This window comes from Danio aesculapii, chromosome 7 (assembly GCF_903798145.1).
Source record: "Danio aesculapii chromosome 7, fDanAes4.1, whole genome shotgun sequence".
In the NCBI taxonomy this organism is placed as follows: domain Eukaryota; kingdom Metazoa; phylum Chordata; class Actinopteri; order Cypriniformes; family Danionidae; genus Danio; species Danio aesculapii.
Genome location: NC_079441.1, coordinates 10,115,169 through 10,138,134, shown reverse-complemented (window position 1 = coordinate 10,138,134; position 22,966 = coordinate 10,115,169). Strand labels below are relative to the sequence as shown.

The following is a 22,966-nucleotide window of genomic DNA, read 5'->3' as shown; positions in this document are numbered from 1 at the left end:
GTATTTGTGTGCATTTGCATTTGAAATAATGAACTTGAGTGTTCTAAAGACACAATATGTGAATGTCTTGTATCTTCTGGTGTACACCACACTTAATATAAGGGTACTGTTGGCATTTGAAATTAGGCATAAAATCACAAAAAATTATGTAATTTAGCATTTGTTTTCCAGACAATGATACTTAAAATTTACTTAAACCACAGACCAAATGATGTTTAACAGAGCAAGGAAATTTTCACAGTATGTCTGATAATTTTTTTTCTTCTGGAGAAAGTCTTATTTGTTTTATTTCAGCTAGAATAAAAGCAGTTTTTTTAAACCATCGTAAGGTCAAAATTATTAGCCCCTTTGAACAATAACTTGCCTAATTATCCAATCCTGCCTAGTTAACATAATTAACCTAGTTAAGCCTTTAAATGTCACTTTAAGCTGTATAGAAGTGTCCTGAAATATATCTAGTCAAATATTATTTACTGTCATCATGGCAAAGATAAAAAAAAATCAGTTATTAGAAATGAGTTATTAAAACTTTTATGTTTAGAAATGTGTTGAAAGAAAATCTTCTCTCCGTTAAACAGAAATTGGGGAAAAAAATAAACAGGGGGGCTAATAATTCTGACTTCAACTGTATATATTAACACATTTTCTTTCAGCTAATTGTCAATTTAATATTAAATCCGTTTTTTATTCCTAACTAATACTAATCCTAAACTAATCATAATCAGATGTCATGGATCCCCAAATGTGAATATACTTGTGCAAGCCTAATTTGATCTGTTTTCTTGTATATATTTAAAATAATGTTTTAAAAGTTATTATTATATTGTCATTTTTTTTTTATTATTTACAGTTTCGTAATCACCCAAATTGGTGAAAAGGTGTTTTTGCTGTCCCCACACCTCAATTTGAAAACCTCTGGTTTGGATTGATGTATTTAACTAAAACTAAACTATAAATTTTGTCACAATATATATACTTATAAGTATCATAGTGAAAAAACAATTATAAAAAATATCATACATATGGATTTTATTATACAGAATACATATGTATAATAATGAAAATACATTTCAAAAACTTCAAATAATTAAAATGCTGCAGGAAATGTAAAAAAAAATCTAAATTTTAATGACAAATGTAAAAAACAAAAATGTTTACAATGTAAACGAACAGTGCTTTATGGTTTTCATCTGGTACAATGAAGCGTAAAATAACATGGTCATTATTGTATAAATGATTAAATAATAATAATACTTTTAGACTTTAATAAACAATTTAGTTTTACAATGTGATTGTTGCAGATTTCCCAGTAATGGGTTGCAGCTGGAAGGGAATCCGCTGTGTAAAACATATGCTGGATAAGTTGGTGGTTTAACCCACTGTGGTGACCCCTGATGATAAAGAGATTAAGCCGAAGGAAAATTAATGAATGAACTATTGTGGATACATGCATTGCGATATCGATATATTGTTGAATCCTCATATATATATATATATATATATATATATATATATATATGTATATTTACTTATTGTTTTATTTTCTTTTTAAATATTATAATTTTTTTTTTTTAAATATATAAATTTTGCCATTAATTTTCATTTCAAGGTGAAGTTGGAGAGCCACCTGCAGGGCCACAAATGGAGAAATGCAGTGGATCATATCTGGGCATTTGGTCCACGCCGCTGTGGCCCAAATATCCTCCTCAACAGCATCGAAGGCTACAGAAGACCCTCTCTATGGCAGTGTCTGGAAACCGAGAAAACTGAGTCCAGCACACTTCGAGACTTCGACAACAGCATTGCCAGCGGCTTCCAGTTAGCGACGCTAGCCGGCCCCATGTGTGAAGAGCCTCTGATGGGTGTGTGCTTCTCTGTAGAGTCCTGGGACATGAAGATTTCCACACCTGTAGCTCAGCAAGACTCCATAGATGAGGATTCCCAGCCTGCAGAGCTTAATGATGAGCATTCAGATGCCTCACCCGCGAGCGCCAACCGAAGCTGGAGCAGAGCAGAGGCTGCTGGGAGTTCGGTGGACTGTTACGGGCCGTTTTCAGGTCAGCTGATCGCCGCTGTGAAGGAGGCCTGCAGATACGCTTTCCAAGCTAAACCTCAGCGACTCATGGCTGCGATGTACACCTGCGAGATCATGGCCACGGCGGAGGTCCTGGGTAAGCTGACTTTATTCAGGTTTATTTGATTGATTCTTCGTTTCTGAAAGACTGCATGGATTTAAAAGTGTTGTGCTTTTTTAGTCCTTGAGTGTTTTCACCATTAGCCATTAGCATTTTAAATAGATCCAAGAGTGAACGCTTCAAAAATGATACATTATTGCAGCATCCCAATTCGCCTATCTTTAGTTTATACCAAGTTTAGCCAAAGCACTGTAAAAAAAAAAAATATATATATATATATATATATATATATATATATATATATATATAACTAAATCTATCAAAATTTTCAGTAAAAACAGCAGCTGTGGTTGGCAGAAATATTATAGGAACCTTAAAAGAAGTTTTGTATTATTTACAGTACACTACTTTATTTCATAAATTTAATATCAATACACCAATGGTTTGAAGTACTAACATCTACACTACCTGAAGAAAGTCTTTTCGTCAATCCCAGTTGTAAGAGCAACAAATAATAACTTGACTTTTAGATCATTGAAGTGGCAGAAGGTAGATTTTTCAGATGAATCGTCTGTTGAACTGCATCCCAATCATCACAAATACTGCAGAAGACCTATTGGAACCCACATGGGCCAAGATTCTCACAGAAATCAGTCAAGTTTGGTGAAGGAAAAATCATGGTTTACTGTTACATTCAGTATGGTGGCGTGCGAGAGATTTGCAGAGTGGACGGTAACATCAACATCCTGAGGTATCAAGACATTTTTGCTGCCTATTACATTACAAACCACAGGAGCTGGCAAATTCTTCAGCAGGATAGCGCTCCTCATACTTCAGCCTCCACATCAAAGTTCCTGAAAGCAAGGAAGGTCAAGGTGCTCCAGGATTGGCCAGCCCAGTGACCAAACATGAACATTATTGAGCATGTCTGGGGAAAGATGGAGGCGGCATTGAAGATAAATCCAAAGAATCTTGATGAACTCTGGGAGTCCTGCAGGAAGCTTTCTTTGCCATTCCAGATGACTTTATTAATGAGTGATTTGAGTCATTGCAGAGATGTATGGATGCAGTCCTCCAAGCTCATGGGAGTCAGACACAATATTAACTCTTTTTGCACTGCAGCATGACTTTATATTCTATACTGGACATTATTTCTGTTAAGTGACAAGACTTTTGTCTAAGCAAAGTCAGACCTTACTGTCCTAATTAAATAATTCAAAATCAAGCCATGATCATATTTTATTTTGGTGAAATAAGCGTAATCTAGAGGCCTTTGCCTTTCATATAAGCCACTTCTGATACCAAATGATCAACTAGAAGTCAAGTTATTATTTGTTGTTCCTAAAACTTGGATAGGCGACAAGACTTTTGTCAGGAAGTGTACACATTCTATCTTTGTGTACACAAAAACAGTGATGAGAGAGTCACATGATGAACCAAAGCTCATCACAAACATCTTTTCCAAAAGCAGAGAAGCATACTAATATGTAGAAGGCACTCAGTGTTATTCACCCAACTACTAAACAATATTACGGTAACGCACATAAATAATATTATATAACCTTTTAAACTCTAATGTACATCCCTGATGAGAAATCCAACTAAAAAGAATCACAGTAATATTAACAAAAAAGCATAAAAAATATGCAGGTAATTCTGGGAAGGTCAGTTTATGGTCATTCACTGTATGTAATAAGAACATTTACTGTTAAACAGGTTACAGATTTATACTGAATTTTTTATCTATTTTATCTTTTTTACCATTAAAATCACATCACAGCCATTTTAACAGTGCACTTTACTAATAAATAAGCTCACGCCACAACCTGTCATTTTGCCAGTTTGGCCGCTGTTTTTTACTAAAAAATGTTTTTGAAAAAAGTTCTGAAAATGTTTCATTGGTACATTGACCTCTTATATGTTAAAACATCAAATGAAACTTTGATTTCTCTGACGATCACATATTTAATGGGGTTTAGAAGAACTGAAACTGAGGGGAAAAAAGCCACTTAGACGAATAGTCCACCCAAAACCAATCATTATTTATTCACCCTGATGTCATTCAAAACTGGTGGAAACCCGAATCAGTGAATAATGACCTTAACTCCAATCTGTTCTCCACACGAAACTATCGTATGACCTGGAATATGAGACTTTTATGATCCTTTTATGGCGCTTTGTGAAGTGCGATGGTCCCAGTCGTCATTCCCTTTCATTAAATTACAAACAGTGGCCAAGACATTCATCACAATCCACCTTTTTTTAATGGAAGAATGAGAGGCATACTACAACCACAAGTCAGAAAATGTTGGGACAGTATGGACAGCACAAATATAAAAAGAAAGAAGTGATTTCTAAATTTACTTTGATTTGTATTTCATTTCAGACAATCCAAAAAAAGTAATGATAAAAATGGCCTTGACTCCCTTATGAGATGTCTAATCGAGGTTAAGACCTTGTTGTCGTCAAGTTTTTTAAATTTCAATGAAGAAAAAACTGAGCTGGTCTGGTTTGGCGATCCTAACCCTCTGCATTTATTAGGTTTTGGTGAGCTATCAACTTATCAAAAGCCTGTTGTTAGAAACCTTGGGTTTCATTTCGATAGAATTAGTTCAAAATGCAGCTGCGAGACTTCTGACAGTGACTCGCAAGTATGAGCCCATATCTCCAAGTCTTTCCTCTCTGGGCTGGCTGCCTGTTAGGTCATGGATTGATTTTAAACTATTAATTTTAGTTTTTAAATCCTTAAATGATCTGACACCACCTTACTTATCAAACCTCCTGCATGTATATAATCCTGGTAGGTCACTAAGGTCTTCTGATCAGTTTATTCTTTCGGTACCAAGGTCCCGGTGTAAGCGAAGTGGGGATCTGGCTTTTGCTGTTATCACCCCAAAACTCTGGAACTGGTTTCCACCCCACATCAGACATGCTTCATCTCTATCTGTTTTTAAAAAGCGTCTGAAACTCCATCTTTGTTCTTTAGCATTTGAGCCTTTTTAATGTTGAGGGGTTTGCCTGTTTTAATTGTTATGGATGTGATGTAGGATTTATTTTATTTAGTATTGATTGTGTTCAGCAATTTGGGCATCGTTGTGTTGTAAAAAAATGTGCTATATAAATAAACTAACTAACTACAAAAATTATTTAATGTTTTTCCTCATTATTGTTATTATTATTAATGATTTTTTAAAAATAAACATAAATTCCAATTTTAGTTCTTACAACACATTTAAAAAAAGTTGGAGCAGTAAAGCATTTACCACTTTGTAATGTTGCCATTCCCTTTCACAACACTTAAAAGATGATTAGAGACTGAAGACACCAAGTGATAAGTGTTTCAGGTGTCATTAGCCGCGTTTCCACTATCGCGCCTAAAGCGAGCGAGCCAGGGCGAGCCAAGGCCAGTCGCGTTTCCACTATCACTTCCGGGGCGTAATAGGGCCAAAGCGGGGCTTCCTTGGGGCCAGTGTCCAGCCTTTTTTGGCCCACCGAATACCTTGGGCCAAGGAGGGCCAACTGGGGCTTCGGGGTGGGGTTAGGTACAAAGGCGGAGTTTTCCTGTCAGGTAAAGAGGAGACAAGATGCTTTCTTCCCTTACATTTGTTTTGCTATCGCGCTTGATCAGCTCACTAAGAAGAAGAAAAAATGGATAGCAGACAGTACTGGTCAGTACGTTTTTATGCATATATATTACTTTAAGAGCAAGAAATGAAATACTTATCATCCGGTTACATCCTTACAATCGATGGCATTAACAACAACGTAACAAGTAAAAAAGCAATCGCTTCGGTGTTCTCCAACTTCCAGCTCTGGTAGTGATGCCAGGTTGTGTTTGTGGTTATAATTTGAGTTTTTTGTTCCCGCTGAAGTGGGTGGGTTGTGTGACGGGTTGTGTGACGTTTGATTCGGGGGACGTTCTGGGGGCGGTGTTTGCGTGACGCGCTGCGAGCAACTAGCCCGACAGTGGAAACGCGACATGATTTCGGCCTCATTTCTCAACCTCCCGGGCTATTGGCCCGGCCTGGCCCGATTAAAGCCCTGGCTTGCACTGGCCCGATAGTGGAAATGCGGCTATTTTGTCCCATTCTGGCTATTTCTTTGCACTTCAAAATGCGCCACACTTTCTTTATTGGAGGCAGGTCAGGACTGCAGGCAGGCCAGTCAAGTACCTGTATCCTCTTCCTCTGCAGCCAGGACTTTGTAGTGTGTGCAGAATGTGGTTTTGCATTGTCTTGTTGAAATATGCATGGCGTCCTTGGAAAAGAAGGCAGCATGTTGTGCTCCTAAATCTACATGTACTTTTCAGTGTTAATGATGCCATCACAGAAGTGCAAGTTACCTTTGCCAAGGGCACTGACATAACCCATAGCATGACAGACCCTGTTTTTTGGACTTGTTGATGGTAACATTCTGGATGATCCTTTTCTTCTTTGGCCTGGTGCTCACAGTGTCCATTTCTCCCAAAAAATACCTGAAATACGGATTCATCAGACCACAGTACATGGTTTCACTGTGTGATGGTCCGGGCCCAGAGAAGTCGACAGTGCTTCTGGACGCTGTTAACATAGGGATTTTGTTTGGCACAGTACAGTTTTCACTGGCATTTGTGGATGTAACTAAGGCCCAATCCCAATTCTATTTTTGTACCCCTTCCCCTTGGCCCTTGAAACAGAGTGTGAAGGGGAAGGGCTTAAAAAATTATCCCTGAGAATTGGACAGCACCTGCACGCGTCATCATATGTCAACGGGATCTCTTGCTTCATATAAGATCAGACGATGGCGACTGCTGTAGTTATTCCAGTTGCATTATTTTTGGGTATTTATCTTGTGCAAATCACTGAAGGCATATAGTAAGTTATCATAATGATCTAATGTGGCAATAAGATCGTAACTATACTGCGGATTTACTCAGTGGCCAAATTATATTCATCTTTGTAAACACACAAAAACAACATTAACATTGTAGCAGACACTGTAAAAAGCTCATTCCCAGCCACTAGACTTTTCTGACAGGGGATTCGAGTGTCATCGAGTGTCAGAATGTTGTGGAACTGCTGTACAAGAGTTATTATGATGGATTATACATAACGAAATTTTGCGATTTTTATTTTGACATTTTTTTTAGAAAACATGATGGTAAAACCATGAACGTGGTTATGAATGTATTAAAACGTATGCTTGTTTGTTGTAAAAATTTGTAATAATGACAAAAAAAATACTAATTTGTGGATATCCTTACTTCCTGGTGCAGTTATACTGCCGTTATGGCTGGTGTATTCTGGGAAATTTTCTTACCCCTTGGTTTCGAGTGTGGTCCTGAAAAATCTCAGTTGGAAGGGGTATCTACCCCTTCCCCTTAGCCATACGCCTTCAAGCTAAAGAGAATTGGGACACCCCTACCCTTTCATATGAACTTGCAAAACGAGGGGTAGGGTTAAGGGGAATGGCTAAGGGGTAGAATTGGGGTAAGTATTGTGGTCCTTGACAAAGGTTTGCCAAAGTAGTTCTGAGCCCATGTGATGATATCGCTTACAGATCAATGATGATTCCTGATGCAGTGCCGCCTGAGGAATCAGAGATCACGGTTGTTCATCTCAGGCCTGCGTCCTTGTCCTTTACAAACTGAAATTCAGTGTTTGGACTCTCAGTAGTGATTATTAAACCACACTGAACTGAGCTAAACTGAACTGAACTTAAACACTACAAACTGAACTACACTGTTCCTATTTACTATGACCTTTTATGTGAAGCTGCTTTGACACAATCTACATTGTATAAGCGCTATACAAATAAAGGTGAATTGAATTGAATTGAAATTCCTCCAGATTCTTTGAATATTTTAATAATGTTCTGCACTGTTGAAAGTAAAGTACCCAACCGTCTTCCTATCTTTCTTTGAGGACCATCGTTTTTAAACATTTCAATCATTTTCTCATGTATTTGATGGCAAACTGGCGATCCTCAGGCCATCTTTGCTCCTAAAGGACTTGACCTTTCTTGGATGTTGCTTTTGTACCAAATCATAATTACAATCACCTGTTGACATCACCTGTTTCAAATCACAGATTATTTAACCAGTTTACCTGATTACTTGCTACTGTCCCAACTTTTTTTGGAGTGTGTTGCTGGTCTGAATGACAGGAAAGGATGTATATTTACAAATGAAGTTGAACAGACAAACCATGAAATATTTTGTGTTAATTTTGTCTGCAGTGAAATATAATTTTAAACAAAAATGTACAAATCACTACTTTCTTTAATTATTAGCATTTTTCATACTGTCCCAACTTTTTCTGATTTGGGGTTTGGAACGCCGTGTCAGTCAATAAATGATAATGTTTGGTAAAAACATCAGTCAAGCCAATCAGTAAAGTCCATATACAAGTCAACCTATATCTTAAATATATCCACAGTGGGATATGATGAAAACGCCTATATATATATATACAGTGCAAGAAAGGGAAATTCTCCCTGGTTCTTGATTGAAAGCTGATGTGAAACAGCCATGTACCAGTGTGATGCCGTCATAGCGGCAGCGTCCAGAACAAAAGCTAAATTGTCTGGCCGACATGCCTGTGTGAAATGAACCCAGTTGAAGGAGTAAGAGAATCCAGTCCCACGAGCACCAAAACCTCTGAGAAAATCAGTCAACCGAGGCCAAAGGGGAGAAAATAGCCAAATATTTGAACAAATGGTGCAAATTACCTTCCCGGTCATTTTTTGTTGGTGGTGTTTGAGATGTGTAAGAGCAAACGTTTGGGTTGTGTATGTGCGACGAGAGCGGGAGTGTTCGGGAGCGCAGCTGGAGTGTATTAGAGGAGATAATGGTCCTGAATATAAAATACATAAACTTCATTTTTCACTGGCAGGATGTTTTCCATATCCCGAGAACTGGGTCACGCTGTTGATGTGCAGGTGTATGTTTCGCAGATGTTTCCAGACAAGATAAACGTCCCGCACGTATGCATTGAAGATCTGAAAGGGCCAACATTACACACTCCTGTTGCAAATCATTGTTTTGGTTTTGTTACTGAAGCCGTTTCACAGTGTCGTTTAGCATTGTGAATGCATCAATGTGTGTGTATTAATATCAGGAATTTTTGACCTTGTGGGGACATTTTTTTAGCCACCATGAAGAAGAAGTCTCATAAATCACACAGTATTTTAAATATGTAAAAATGCAGAATGTTTTCTGTGAAAGTTAGTTTTATAGTAGATAGTAGTGTTGTCAAAAATATCAATACATATCAATACTGAAATGTTTGATATGATAAAATCTTGCTTTCGGTTAGTATCAATACTTTCAATTCAATTTAATTCATATTTATTTCTATAGCGCTTTTACAGTGTAGATTGTCAAAGCAGCTTAACATAGAAGTTCTAGTAAATTGAAACTGTCAGTTCAGTTTTCAGAGTTGAAGTTCAGTTCAGTGTGGTTTAATTTTCATTGCTAAAAATCCAAACACTGAAGAGCAAATCCATCGATGGGCAGCTCCACAAGTCACAATCCAAGCAAGCCAGTGATGACAGTGGTGAGGAACAAACTTCACCAATTGACGAAAGTGAAGGAAAAAATACCTTGAGAGAAACCAGGCTCAGTTGGGCACGACCATTTCTCCTCTGGCCAAACTTCTTGTGTAGAGCTGCAGTCTAGGCACCGGATGCTGGAGAATGCTGGACGTCCATCGTGGAGAAGCTGCAGATGTGAGTAGGTCACCAGCGGGTGTTCAGGTTGGCCCACGGGATCAATGCGAAGACTCGTCTGTCACTGGGGTCTCCACTCCTCTATGATCGCCACAGCATCTGCTCAGGATACAGCCTGGTCCAGGATTATGGATACCTCTAGAAGTCATATATGGTTGGCATTATCTCTACACAGGACTTGGATAACATAGAATGATATAATATAATGTGTGTATTTGTATAGCGCATTATTTTGTGTATGGCCATACATCCAAATAGCTTCACAATCATGAGGAAGGTATCTCCACACCACCACCACCAGTGTGCAGTGTGCATCCACTTCCATGATGCGATGGCAGCCACAGGACAATGGTGCCAGTGTGCTCACCACACACCAGCTGGAGTGGAGAGACAGTAATAGAGTCAATTTGGTGGATGGGGATGATTGGGAGGCCATGATGGGAATTTGGGGGCCAATGGAAGGATTTTGGCCAGGACACCGGGGCTACACCCCTACTCTTTACGAGAAGTAAAGCCATGGGATTTTTAATGACCACAGAGAGTCAGGACCAGTATTCTCTTTACTATACTGGGACATTAGGAACCACACATTGAGCGCCCCCTGCTGGCTTCTCTAACTCCACTTCCAACAGCAACCTAATTTTCCCATGTGGTCTCCCATCCAGGTACTGACCAGGCTCAACCCTTCAGTGAGTAACCGGTCTTGGGCTGCAGGTAGGGCTGCACGATTCCTGCTAAAATGACAATCACGATTTTTTTCTGCTTAAAATCAAGATCACGATATTCTCACGATTCTGTAGATGTAAAGGTTAATATGAGAAGGATATTATTATTGTTATTCTCAAACATATGGTAAAACAACAATACTATTATTAGGCCTATGTGTAGGTCTACTGTTGGTTAAATGCTAAATTTTGTATAGACATGGAGAGGTGGACTTGACTAGACTTTAAATTTGTCCTGGTTGTTAATTCACAGTAAAGGGATGGCATCAGAATATAACTATTCATAATTCTAAAGTTGAATTATTGAGATATCTTGTCATTTGTCATTATTAGATCATTTTTTTCACTGGTAAAATGAAACATTTGTCATTATCAGATTCCCTTTTGCATTATATTCAACATTATATAGGCTAGAGTAGTTTATAGTTTATTTTAATAGTTAATAGTTTATTTTCATGCACGACACTTTGTGTTTGCTATGAAAGAAAAAACATATCAAGTGCTTGCCGTAATCATAACTCTACAATGTGATAATTTAAACGATCACTCTGTGTAACATACTGAATGTTATTTACAACTTTATTAGCTGTTATTCACAGCCTTTGCAGGTTCTGTTCACTAAAGTAGACATGGCGGGCACGCGCACGCATCTTCTCTGAGGTAAACAGTGCGTCAGCTCGAGTGATTTTGCGACCGTGAATACACCATTACATTAAGACAGAAATGACATTTTTGGGTGAATTATACCTTATAAATACAGTATGTGACACCCTATTTGGAGGTGTCCATGTTGCTGAGCAGCGTATGTTAAACTATGAGAAGACTTGTGCGACCGCCTTTAAGCTTCTCTCCTGACCTTAAAAATATAATTGGCTGAATCGTAGAAAAGCTGAATTAAGATCTTGTGTAGGGTGAAATTGAGATCGCGAAATTTTTTCAATTAATCGTGCAGTCCTAGCTGCAGGGTGATATGGCTGTGGCTAAATGTAATGCTTTCTGAAGGATCATAAAGACTAAAGATGCTGAAAATTCTGCTTTAAAACACAGGAATAAATTACATTTTAAACTGCGTACAACAAATAAAGTTTTGCTGTTTTTTTTATTTTAAACACTGCACCCTTGAAATGCAGAATATAAAAAAAATAAAAACGTACTGATCCCAAACCTTTGACTATTAGTGTATGTCAACATACTCCATCAATCTCTTTTTTAAGAGCACTGAAAATTGAAAATCCTGTTTCCTTCTGTATGTTTAACGCTGGCGTCAATAGCGCAGTATCAGAGGTGAACACTCGTCGCCCAGATGTGCAGAGGTCTTGACCTGCTATAGATGTGTGTGTCTCAGATAGAGCGTCATGCTGATGTACACTGCAAACTCCAAAATACACTCACATTGAGTTTCTCTCCCGTCATTTCCATGTATTCTCCTTTTTGTGTGTGTGTGTGTGGGTGTGTGTGTGGTGTGTGTGTGTGTGTGTGTGTGTGTGTGTGTGTGTGCGTGTGTGTGTGTGTGTGTGTGTGTGAGTGTGTGTGTCTGTGTGTCTGTGTGTCTGTGTGTCTGTGTGTGAAGGATGAAGGAGAAGGATGTCCGTCGCAGATGAATTTGAACAAACATCTGATAGCGTGTGGGTTTCTGGCTTGTGATGATAGATTTTGTGTGTGCGTGTGTTTTCAGGTCATTATAATGTAATGGTGGTTGTGAATTTTTACATTTGTTGATGATGTTTGCTGCATTAAAATTGTGTTTCATAAATTAAAATAAAGCAAAAATTAAACAAAACAAAAAAAAAGTATTTGATAAAAAAACAAAATAAAAAAATACAAAGTAAAAAACAAAGTAAATAAATAAAATAATACAATGAAATAACCTTAACCACTTTTTATTGTTTAACAATTTTTTCATATTTTACTACTAATTTAAAATTCAAATAAAAATAAATATATTAAAAACATGTATTGACTTTTTATTCATAGGTGCAGTATGTAGGTTTTACACCTAGTGGTTGAGCTAAGTATTGCACTCCAGATTCAAAACACATGCAAGTGCAGGTTGCCAGATTGTCGACACCAAAAGGAGCAAGCCTTACTATCGAGCCTAAGGCTGATTTAAATCATGTTCAAAATAAAAAACAACGGCACGCGATAGAAGGAATATTTTCCATATTAAAAGGAGTTTTTGATCTAACCAACACCTCGAATTGATATATTAGAAATGGCTTTTATTTCTCGCAGCTGAACAACAGGATAAACTGACAATGATCACCTCAGGTTCACCTCATGTGCTTTATTCAGTGTTAAATGCTAATAATGTAACTTTGAATGTCATTTTGCATGACAATTATTGCCATACAACTCAAAGCAGCAGCAGATAGTTCACCTCAGATCTTGAGAATAAAATAAACCGCTTGAAATCGAACTTTAGAACTGTGACTCAGTGCAAGCCAACACATATCAGGGATTCAGCATGTACATTTGATAATGTTAAAGTGGTTTAATGTGTATTAATTAGATTATAAACCTTACCATATTGTTGAAGTGCAGTGAGTGCACTATTCTGTGCTTCTGAATGGGTGTATTTAAATTTCTATCGTGTTTCGTCTGGTGCAAACAGCCAAATTAACTTATCACTGAGTATGTCATCATGTAGCGTGTTGTTAGGACACTCAGTTACAATGTAACCTGCTCACCTAATGTTTACGTTCATAATGTTTATATTATTTGTTCTTTAATAAACTCATGTGGAACTCTGAATCGCGTCTCATTTCGGTGTCTGCTACTGTCCACCGGAGATCGCATTTAGGTCAAGGAGGCATGCTTTGAGAGCCTTCATGACTGGATGGGTGCAGAAATATATTGGCATTGGGCAGGTTAAAGGGACAAATCAAAGACAGACGTTCTGGCACGGAACTTACATTTTCTAAGCAGAATAACTGACTTCAGTAAGAATGTTGAGTTAGCATGTTTCTTAAATATCTGCAAACATATTATGATATTTTATGCTGTAGAAGAGTCAAAAACTTACATAAAGCACCTTTAACTTAATGCACCAAATTAACCGCAAATAGAGCTTGAAGAAAACATGGATTATAACAATAATAATAAAATAATTTATACATAATCACATATAACTTGGGGGACAATAAATTGGGAAAGAAATGAAAGCAGATATATAATATATAAATAAATAATATATATAAATAATAATATAATTCAAAACATGCAATAAAACCAAAGAACAAAATCATTTGAACTTCGGAGGTATAATCTATTATTTTATAAATGTCAAAAATGCTCAAAAATAAAACTTAACATGTAATATTATCTGGATAACCATGTAACATCACTAGATGAATAGTTAAATAAACCAAATGAATTGAAATTATCACTGCGATGTCTTTATTAACCGTGAATAAGACGTCAGTTTTCGCATGCGTCACATGTAAATTTGTTCAGATGTTCAGACATAATGCTCTGCTGGTGTATGTGTGTGCACGTGTGTGCATGTATTACAAGGAGAAGGTGACTTGTGAGGACATTGCCAATGAATCCTTTTTTAAAAAAGGTTCTAAATCATTCATTCATTCATTTTCCTTCAGCTTAGTGCCTTATTTATCAGGGGTCGCCACAGCAGTCGCACAGTTTTACACAGCGGATGGCCTTCCAGCCCCAACCCAGTACTGGGAAATACCCATACACTCTCATTCACATACACACTCATACACTACGGTCAATTTAGTTAATTCAATTCACCTATAGCGCATGTTTTTGGACTGTGGGGGAAACCGGACCACCCAGAGGAAACCCACACTAACACAGGAAGAACATGCAAACTCCACACAGAAATGCCAACTGGCCCAGCCAGGACTCAAACCAGTGACCATCTTGCTGTGAGGCGACAGTGCTAACCACTGAGCCACCATACTGCTCATTCTAAATAATACAGAATAATTTTTTGTTTGTTTGTTTGTTTGTTTTTGGCAAAGTAAAATGTGAGTGTTGAGTTTCTGGATAGGGTTGGGGGTTCAGCAATAGAAAATATGGTTTGTGCAATATTATAACAATGGAAACCTATGGCATGTCCTCATAATTTACAAAAACAAACCTTTGTGTGTGTTGCAGGTCGTGTGTATGCAGTTCTGTCCAAGCGTGAAGGACGAGTCCTGCAGGAGGAGATGAAGGAAGGTACGGACATGTTCATCATTAAAGCTGTTCTTCCAGTGGCCGAGAGCTTCGGGTTCGCTGATGAGATCAGGAAGAGGACCAGCGGATTGGCCAGTCCACAACTCATCTTTAGCCACTGGGAGGTTAGTCAGTCATCTACTGAGAGCAGGGATGAATGAATATTAAACCAGCTAATACTGAACAACATGCATATTGAACACACATATGAACAATGATTTCTTACATGCACTGTAAAAAGCAAATAGTTGACGTAAAAAAGTGAGTAAAGCCGTTGCTTTTAAATTGAACACTTTACTTTTAAAGTGATTAGATGACTTTACTTAAAAAAGTCAATAAACCTTTTGCTTTTGAAGTGATTAGTTGACTTTACTTTAAAAAGGCGAGTAAACATATTACATTTAAAGCGATTAGTTGACTTTAAATAAGTGAGTAAACCTGTTGATTTTAAAGCGATTAGTTGACTTTACTTTTAAAAAGGTGAGTAAACCTGTTGCTTTTAAAGCGATTAGTTGACTTTACTTTTTAAAAGTGAGTAAACCTGTTGCTTTTAAAGTGATTAGTTAACTTTACTTAAAAAAGTGAGTAAACCTGTTGCTTTTAAATTGAAAACTTTACTTTTAAAGCGATTAGTTGACTTTAAATAAGTGAGTAAACCTGTTGATTTTAAAGCGATTAGTTGACTTTACTTTAAAAAGTGAGTAAACCTGTTGCTTTTAGAGCGATTAGTTAACTTTACTTAAAAAAGTGAGTAAACCTGTTGCTTTTAAATTGAAAACTTTACTTTTAAAGCGATTAGTTGACTTTAAATAAGTGAGTAAACCTGTTGATTTTAAAGCGATTAGTTGACTTTACTTTAAAAAGTGAGTAAACCTGTTGCTTTTAAAGCGATTAGTTGACTTTACTTTAAAAAGTGAGTAAACCTGTTGCTTTTAAAGCGATTAGTTGACTTTACTTTTTAAAAAGTGAGTAAACCTGTTGGTTTTAAAGCGATTAGTTGACTTTAATTTAAAAAGTGAGTAAACCTGTTGCTTTTAAAGCGATTAGTTGACTTTACCTAAAGTGAGTAAACCTGGTGCTTTAAAAGCGATTAGTTGACTTTACTTTAAAAAGTGAATAAACCTGTTGCTTTTAAAGCGATTAGTTGACTTTACTTTAAAAAGTGAGTAAACCTGTTGCTTTTAAAGCGATTAGTTGACTTTACTTTTTAAAACCTGTTGCTTTTAAAGCGATTAGTTGACTTTACTTTTTAAAATCTGTTGGTTTTAAAGCGATTAGTTGACTTTTCTTTAAAAAGTGAGTAAACCTGTTGGTTTTAAAGCGATTAGTTGACTTTACTTTAAAAAGTGAGTAAACCTGTTGGTTTTAAAGCGATTAGTTGACTTTACTTTTTAAAAAGTGAGTAAACCTGTTGCTTTTAAAGCGATTAATTGACTTTACTTTGAAAGTGAGTAAACCTGTTGCTTTTAAAGCGATTAGTCGACTTTACTTTAAAAAGTGAGTAAACCTGTTGCTTTTAAAGCGAGTAGTTGACTTTACCTAAAGTGAGTAAACCTGTTGCTTTTAAATTGAAAACTTTACTTTTAAAGCGATTAGTTGACTTTAAATAAGTGAGTAAACCTGTTGATTTTAAAGCAATTAGTTGACTTTCCTTTAAAAAGTGAGTAAACCTGTTCAAGTGATTGGTTGACTTTAATTAAAAAGTAAGTCCTAAAATTATTAAGCAATTGAACTGTACGTATTTATAAAAAATAAAGTTTACTCACTTTTTAAAAGTAAATTGACTAATTGCTTAAAATGATGCCCCTAAAAGTTTGAACACTTGTGTATGAATGAAGAAATCCCACAATCTGAAGAGTGAATGAGGTGTGTTTCTTTTCTGCTCTTTGACTTGGTCCACGTGTGTGTTCAGTTATTAACCGTCAGTCAATAGTTTCCTCTGAACACAGTGTTAGTTTACTGGAATAGACAGGAAATGGAGCTGAAGATACTCAGTGGCAGACGGTCATGTCCACACAGACGCCTGATAATATGTGATCATTCTTGACTGGAAAGCTGTACGGCAGGCCAATCTATTAGCTCCAGTCATATTGATCTGCTGTCATAGGGCAGTATTGCTGATCTGCAGAAGTGTGTTTACATTAAGCATAAAGAGCAGCCACTGAATTAGTGGAGAACTGGACAGATCAGTGTGTTACATGAGATAGAGATATGCGTATACAGTTTAGCACTGGAGTAGCATCTTTGTAATGCTTAGATCAAGGGTCACCACACTTTGTTCTGGAGGGCTGGTGTCCTGCAGATTTTAGCTCCAGCTCTAATCAAACACTCCTCAACAAGCTAATCAAGGTCTTACAAGGTATATTTTTAAGCTTCCCAGCGGGTGTGTTGATGCAAGTTGGAGCTAAACTCTGCAGGACACCGGACCTCCAGAGCCGACTTTAGTGACCCCTGGCTTAGATACTCAACCATTAGGGCTGACTGGCATTCAGAATTGAATTGGCGGTAATTTTTAAATGAGAGTTGAAGTGAGAAGTACTCAAATAAGGGAGAGCAAGAGAGCATTCATTTAAATTCAAAGAAAGTAATTTAATTGTATGTTAGCAAGTTTTTCTAGTTTTAAAAAAGTATGATGCTTGGTATCTATGGGTGATGGATGGATGGATAACTAAAATGACTGCATGGATGGGTGGATTGATGTAGGGATGAACTAAGATGGATGTATGGATAGATGGATAAATAAAATAGATGGATGGATGGAGGGAGGGAGGGAGGGAGGGAGAAATAAAAATAAGTGGATGTATAGATGAATGGGTGGATTGATGGAGGGATGGACTAAGATGGATGGATGGATTGATAGATGGGTAAATAAAATTACTGGATGGAAGGATGGATGGAGGGAGAAATAAAAGTTAGTGGATGGATGGATAAATGGATGGATGGATGGGTGGATTGATGGAGGGAGGAATTATTATTGATAGATAGATAAATAAAATGACTGGATGGATGGATGTAGACGGGTGGATGGACGGATGGATGGATGAATGATAACTAAAATGACTGGATGGGTGGATTGATGGAAAGATGAACTTGGATAGATGGATAAATAAAATGACTGGATGATGGATGGAAGGATGGATGGATGATAACTAAAATTACTGGATGGATGGATGGATGGATGGGTGGGTGGGTGGATGGATTGATTGATGAAGGGATGAACTAAGATGGATGGATGGATGGATAGATGGATAAATAAAATGACTGGATGGATGGATGGACAGATGGATGGAGGGAGAAATAAAAATTAGTGGATAGATGGATGGGTGGATTGATGGAGGGATGAATTAAGATGGATAGATGGATAAATAAAATGACTGGATGGATGGATGGATGGACGTATGGATGGATGGATGGGTGAATTGATGGAGGGGTTAACTAAGATGGATGGATGGATAGATTGATAAATAAAATAGCTGGATGGATAGATGAATGGATGGATGAACGGATGGATGGAGGGAGAAATATAAATTAGTGGATGCATGGATGAAATGAAAACAATTAATAATGATAAAATGATTGGACGGATGGATGGAGAAATTTAAGGATTAATGGATGGATGATGAATGGATAAAGAAATAAAATTAATGGATGGATGGATGGAAGGGTGAAGAAATGTATGGACTGAATGAGTAAATAACAGCTGATCATTGGGCTCAGGGTGTCTATAGAAGCAGGATTTGGGTGTGCACTGAATGGTTTTGTGTAGTTTCATATGTAACTCATGGCTCAGACTATATTTGACCGTGACACTGCTAAGACAGTACAATAAGGGGACTCAGTTAATCAACTGTGATTCACTGTAGATCTTCACTCATCTTTTAACTCAAAGGAGGCGTTGGCTTCTGTGAGGGTGTTACTGGGTATTTTGAGCACTCTGCTGCTCATGTGGGAGTTCATTGTGAAATGGTGGAGGTGTGTGTGTGTGTGTGTGTGTGTGTGTGTGTGTGTGTGTGTGTGTGTGTGTGTGTGTGTGTGTGTGTGTGTGTGTGTGTGTGTGTGTGTGTGTGTGTGTGTGTGTGTGTGTGTGTGTGTGTGTGTGTGTGTGCGTGTGTGTGTGTGTGTGTGTGTGTGCGCGTGCGTGCACGTGCGTGCGTGTGTGTGCGTGCGTGTGTGTGTGTCTGTGTCTGTGCGTGTCTGCACAAGTGTGTGTCTGGATGTGTATGTCTGTGTGTGCACATTTGTATGTGTGTGTGTGTGTGTGTGTGTGCGTCTCTGTGTGCGTCTGTGTCTGTGAGTGATTGTGCATGTCAGTGTGTATGTGTGCGTGCATGTGTAAGAGTGTGTGTATTGTATTTATGTATGTGTGTGTGCATGCATGTGTGTGTCTGTGAATAATTTTGCCTTTCTGTGTGTGTTCGTGTGTGCGCATGTTTGTGTCTCTATGTATATGTGTGTGTGTGTGTCTGTGTGTCTAAATGTTTGTGTGGGGATTGACGTGAAAGAGGATCAAAGGCTGTAGACACCACATGTGTGCCGTCTTTAACCGCTCGGCTGGCTGGACGCTCTCTCTCTCTCTCCAGCCTGGACTGCATGTCGAAGCGTGCTCTGTGGCCATATGGCACTACTGTCAGCCAGGATGATGGGCCGAGTTAAGCTGGACATGATACACACACACACACACTAAGGTCATATAAGGTCGTCTGCTACTTCAAAACAGTTGTGCCAAATTTTATTTCGTCTCCTAGTGCAAAAACAGTACCTTACTCTCAAAATGCTCATGATTCTGCGTTGTGTTCAGTGGTGATGCACTGAATTGAAATGATCTTGATTAGAATTAAAACTCTTGGGGCTCTATTTTATTATATAAGCACAAAATGTCTATAGCACATGCTCAGGTGCACTTAAAGCATGTCTGAATCCACTTTTGCTATTTTAAGTAGGGGGAAAATGGTCTGTGTGCTCAGCGCATTGTCTAAAAGGGTTGTCCTTATTCTCTTAATGAGGTGTGTTTTAATAAGGTAATAATAACAATCTCTTAATAAGGTGTGTTTTGTGTCTAACCTTCATTAAACCAATCAGAGTCTCATCTCCTAATTCCCTTAAAGAGTTATTTACATTAGCCATGGTTGTCTTGAACTGTGCCCACTCCCCAATTACCCTCGGCCTGCACTCACATTGTAATTTGTAAGCCTGTCGCCACTGGCTTGCATGGTTCAGGATCTGTAGAGCTGCGCATCGTTGGATTTGCTCTTCAGTGTTTGGACTCTCAGTAGTGATTATTAAACCACACTGAACTGAACTTAAACACTACAAACTGAACTACACTGTTCCTATTTACTATGACCTTTTATGTGAAGCTGCTTTGACACAATCTACATTGTATAAGCGCTATACAAATAAAGGTGAATTGAATTAAATTGAATTAATTTTACCTTTCGAGCCCAAACACACTTATGCGACTGTTCAGTTTAACAGGAAGAGAAGCGCTCTCGCTCAGCACAGTGGACATTGCTTTAGTTATATCTATTTGTATTATTTTAAGTCGTTTGGGATGCAGTGACACACAATATTTTGCAGAACAGATCCACCACTTTTAACACTCATAAATGTTCATGTAAGTCCTCGTGCTGCATGTATTTGGAGGTTTGCTGAAGGTGCAGCCTAAGTGCAGCGAGGGGTTTTGATCTTTGGTAAACTATGACAGTTTACGCTTATTGAAAAGTAAGAATGATTAATATATCCATATGAAACAGTACCTTAAAAGTGATGATGCATCTTCAGTGTCTCGCTAAGACGCACTTTGCACTCACACTACAGGCATACCGCACCAAAGCCCAACTGAACAATGTTCTGGCACACCTCTTCCAAGCGGGCCAGGGCCAGTCAACTGAACTGCACTTCGAATCGCAATTCGGAGCACTCACACTCCTCAAACAAACCGGGAAATGCGCCCGGGCACGGTTCGAATAGCCTAGTGTGAGTGCACCCTAAGTGTCACTTAGGGTGCACTTAGGGTGCACATTTGCTATTTACATGACAGGTTTTGTAAGCTGAAAAACTGAATTCTTCACTAGCAAGAAAATGAAAAAAGACTATATGCCTGAAGTTTAAGACCATCCACAGAACAAGCCTCTTCTATTCAGTCATTGACTTTATATTAGCTATTAGTTGGTCAATGGCGTGGTCAGGGCTTTATCCGGATCCGCCACCTCTGAAATCTGATCCGGCACCTGATTTTACCAATCCTCTTCCTTAACCACCCTCCTCCCCTGTCCGCTGTTCACTTTCACTTTCTTCCGCGACTCCCCAACCCTCTTCACTGTCATCCGTGACATCCCTCCGCAATCCAACGTCCCACATTCCATCACCCCTCCCCCTGTTGTTCACTTTCATCTGCGACAACAGCCCCCCCCCCCCCCCCCCCCCCCCCCCCCCCCCCCCATACATCCTCTGGTAACATGCCGTATCCGTTATCCCGATCTGTTCCAGGACCTCACAATTCACAAATTAAGCACTGGGCGTGGTCTATAAGAACAGGAAACTGAGGCTACAGTTTGCACAGGCTCACTAAAATTGGACAATAAAAGATTAGTAAAACGTTGCCTGGTCTGATGAGTCTCGATTTCTGCTGTGACATTCAGATGGTAGGGTCAGAATTTGGCATCAACAACATGAAAGCATGGATCCATCCTGCCTTGGATCATTATTTCAGGCTGGTGGTGGTGATGGTGTAATGGTGTGGGGGATATTTTCTTGGCACACTTTGGGCCCATTAGTACCAATTGAGCATCGTGTCATCGCCACAGCCTACCTGAGTATTGCTGCTGACCATGTTCATCCCTTTATGACCACAGTATACCCATCTTCTGATGGCTACTTCCATCAGGATTACGCGCATAAAGCGGATTATGTCATAAGGCGTGAATCATCTTAGACTGGTTTCTTGAACTAACAATGAGTTCACTGTACTCAAATGGCCTCGCCAATCACCAGAGACCAATCCAATAGAGCACCTTTGGGATGTGGTGGAACGGGAGATTCACATCATGGATGTGCAGCTGAAAAATCTGCAGCAACTGTGTGACGCTGTCATGTCAATAGGGAGCAAAATTTCTGAGGAATATTTCCAGTACCTTGTTGAATCTATGCCACAGAGGACTAAGGCTGTTCTGAAAGAAAAAGGGGGGCTAACCAGGTACTAGTAAGGTGTACCTAATAAAGTGGCCATCTTAATTTTTTTTATTATTTGTTATTTATTTTTTACGTAATGTATTTATTTGATACTTGTAATATATCTAAACATTTTACTGTAATGTTGATTTACTTAGTTTGTATTAATAATAATAAATTAAATTGATGATTGAACTAATTGATATATTTATTTGTTATAATGTCACAATATGTTACTTTTTAAGTATACATAATGATAGAAAAGCAAGTTTATGCACAGCCATCTGGTCACTTTCACAGAACATGCTAGATTATATGCTAATATAATACATTCTGTCTCGGCCCTCAGTGTTTATGCTGAGAGTTAAAGTAACTTAATTCTGTCTGAAACATTTTACTCTTGGACTTTTGGTAGAAACAGTAGAAAATAGTCTCTGAGTAAAGTTTTATCCGTCTGCTAGAAGAGCAGTTACTAATGTCCACCTTCACATGAGCTTTTCATAATGATTGTGTTTGAATGTACAATGTATATCACAATCTCTAACACACACACACACACCACTCAGTGTCCACTGGTCTTGGTTTTTGCAGACTGCGTTTGCCTCACTGGAGGAGGGTAATTCAATTCAATTCAATGTTTAATTCAAACCTTGCCTTGCAAAATTTGGACCCGCTGCATTTTCAATTCCTGTAAATGTGGCCTTTGTGTGCAGAGAACTAAAGACGCTGTAAAGTGTTTCTGTGTGTGCGTGTGTGTGGTGCCTCCTATTACAGCTGAACTGCTTTTGATTTTTTTTTTCTTTTTCTGGACCTTTTATGAGTCTTGAGGTGCTTGTTTTGACTGCAGAAATTCTAGAAATATATATATATATAGACCCCTCTGTTTATTTTTTTCCCAATTTCTGTTTAACGGAGAGATTTCTTCACCACATTTCTAAACATAATAGTTTTAATAACTCTTTTCTAATAACTGATTTATTTTACCATGATGACAGTAAATAATATTTAACTAGATATTTTTCAGACACTTCTATACAGCTTACAGTGACA

At 38.1% G+C, this 22,966-nt stretch overlaps 1 protein-coding gene across 1 annotated transcript in view; it reads left to right on the top strand.

The window, feature by feature from the left end:
* The window catches only part of efl1 (elongation factor like GTPase 1), a 208,272-nt gene that overhangs the window by 170,168 nt on the left and 15,138 nt on the right, over window positions 1-22,966 (top strand). The window contains exons 18-19 of the mRNA XM_056461027.1: window positions 1,610-2,171; window positions 14,687-14,871. Of these exons, the coding sequence (XP_056317002.1) occupies window positions 1,610-2,171; window positions 14,687-14,871 (747 nt within the window). The remainder of the gene's footprint in view (window positions 1-1,609; window positions 2,172-14,686; window positions 14,872-22,966) is intronic.